Here is a 2126-nt window from a genome sequence, read left to right on the forward strand (position 1 = left end):
TTGGTATTGTTGAACCCCGCAATGAAATTGAGTTGAAGTTCAAAGTCCCGAATTTGAATATACCTCCGATAGAGATACACGACGATGAGGACCTAAATTGGTACGTATCTATTTATAAGGAGACTGCACTCTGCGTCACTATTATGGAAATCGAGGTTCCTAGTGTTGACATGGCGAGAGAAGCAAACTGTGTAGAGAACCGGTTCGGCCTAACGGAATGTCCCCAGACTTTAAGAAATGGTGAGGTCAATCATGAGCATAGTGGGTCGAACAACGAAGCACCCGCACATTCAATTGACCATATCGAGGCTGCAGCATCCATTGAGCACTTAGAGAACCTGTTACATGGTACGAATGATGCTATTATTGCTGAAATTGACCAGCCTGTGTCATCACATTCCATGAGTTTAGGCACAGATGAGTGGATGGCAGCCGTCGTTCTCGCCGAAAAGCAAATATTCTTTAGTAAGAAATAGTTGTACTCTAAGATTCGTGTGCTTGCTTTGCAAGAGAAGTTTCAATTTCGGGTGAGCAGGTCAAGCATGAAAATGTTAACCGTTGTATGTGTGGATGATAATTGCAAGTGGATGCTACGTGCTTCTACTGTCAAGCAATCTGCAATCTTCATGATCCGTAAATTCATCAACATGCATACATGTTCCCTTGATTTTCGTCGTCACGCACATCGACATGCCACTAGTTCTGTAATTGCCGAGCACATTGTAGGCAAACTGGATACTCCAGGTCGATCGTATGACCCTACCGCTATTGCACGTGATATGGAATGTGAGTTCGGTGTGAAAATCAGTTATAACAAAGCTCGTAGGGGAAAGTTTCATGCCTTAACTATGCTACACGGTACACCGGAAGCCAGTTTTCAAAAATTGTCTTCAAACTGTCACGTCGTAGGAGAGAGTAACCCGGGGATAGTAACCCACATAGAACTCGATTCTCAAAATAGATTTCATTACTCTTCCTAGCTTTCGGTGCAAGCATTCGTGGTTACACGCAGTACTTGAGACCCGTTATTTGTGTTGATGACAGTCATCTAAAGGGGCCATACAAAGGGACACTTCTACTGGCAACTGCTCAAGATGGTAACAAACAGATATATCCGTTAGCATGGGGGATCGTGGATGTGGTTTACGTCCAACTTGAAAGAGCTTATAGGGGACTCCGAAGACCTCGTATTTGTTTCAGACAGAAAAAAGAGCATTGACAAAGTTATTACTCAGTTGTTTCCGTTGTCTCACCATGGTTGTTGTATTTGGCATCTCGAAAAGAACCTCATACAGCGGTACAGCAACGCAAGTTCAATACTTCTATTCAAACGAGCTGCTACGACATATCGGGTTGAGGACTTCGAAAGACTCATGGGACAGATCCGCAGGGTGAGCACAAGAGCGCATGGGTACTTAGAGCGTGCGGGTTATTCATTTTGGTCCCAAGCACTATTTCTTGGCCACCGTTACAACATCATGATGAACAACAACGCTGAGTCTCTGAACTCCATGTTGAGAGAAGCTCGTTCTTTACCGATAACTTGCTTGGTCGAACACATTCGGAGTACTTTGCAGAAGTGGTTTTATGAACGTCGGAAAATTGCGACCGATTGCAGTACAGTATTGACGCCGAGGATGGAAAATGAGTTACGGATGACATTTGAAACTGGAACTAGGCTTCGAGCCCAGTTGTTGACAAACAACTTAACTCAGGTTGGAATATCCAACGACGTGGACATAGTTGACTTTTCCGAAGACACCTGCACGTATTGTGAGTTCCAACTAAACCGTATGCCATGTGCTCATGCAACTCGTGCTCCTTGCTTCAAAGGGAAGTCTTTGTATGACCTTTGCTCCCCTTATTACACATCTGGTTACTGGAGGGGTGCCTATAGCGAAGCGATATACCATGTTGGCCGTGAAGCGGACTGGGTTGTTCCCAGTTTAATTACATCCACTCCTATTTTGCCACCACTCGTACGTCGCCCTCCAGGTAGACCACCAACCCGACGTAAGCGTTCAAGACACGAATCTGCATGGTCGAGCAGGAAATGCACTCGTTGTGGTCGTCTTGGTCATAATCGGAGTACATGTTCGAACCCCAATGTATCACAAGTTCCCTAA

The 2126-nt window shown here is 44.9% G+C and overlaps 1 protein-coding gene across 1 annotated transcript; it reads left to right on the plus strand.

Moving 5' to 3' along the window:
- The first annotated feature begins 548 nt into the window (after positions 1-548).
- On the plus strand, positions 549-2126 carry LOC111381223. Its single transcript, XM_023004981.1, has 3 exons — positions 549-858; positions 981-1097; positions 1201-2126. Exons 1-3 carry the CDS (start codon positions 549-551, stop codon positions 2124-2126), a joined length of 1353 nt encoding a protein of 450 aa, XP_022860749.1.

The sequence above is a fragment of the Olea europaea genome, unplaced genomic scaffold (assembly GCF_002742605.1).
Source record: "Olea europaea var. sylvestris unplaced genomic scaffold, O_europaea_v1 scaffold227, whole genome shotgun sequence".
Classification (NCBI taxonomy): domain Eukaryota; kingdom Viridiplantae; phylum Streptophyta; class Magnoliopsida; order Lamiales; family Oleaceae; genus Olea; species Olea europaea.

Bases quoted from the DNA above. Each gene is read 5' to 3' on its own strand.
- LOC111381223 (XM_023004981.1), top strand. From the start codon at position 549: ATGTTAACCGTTGTATGTGTGGATGATAATTGCAAGTGGATGCTACGT. The intron at 859-980 runs GTACACCGGAAG...TACTCTTCCTAG, and splicing joins TGCCTTAACTATGCTACACG to CTTTCGGTGCAAGCATTCGT. The intron at 1,098-1,200 runs GTAACAAACAGA...TATTTGTTTCAG, and splicing joins ACTGGCAACTGCTCAAGATG to ACAGAAAAAAGAGCATTGAC.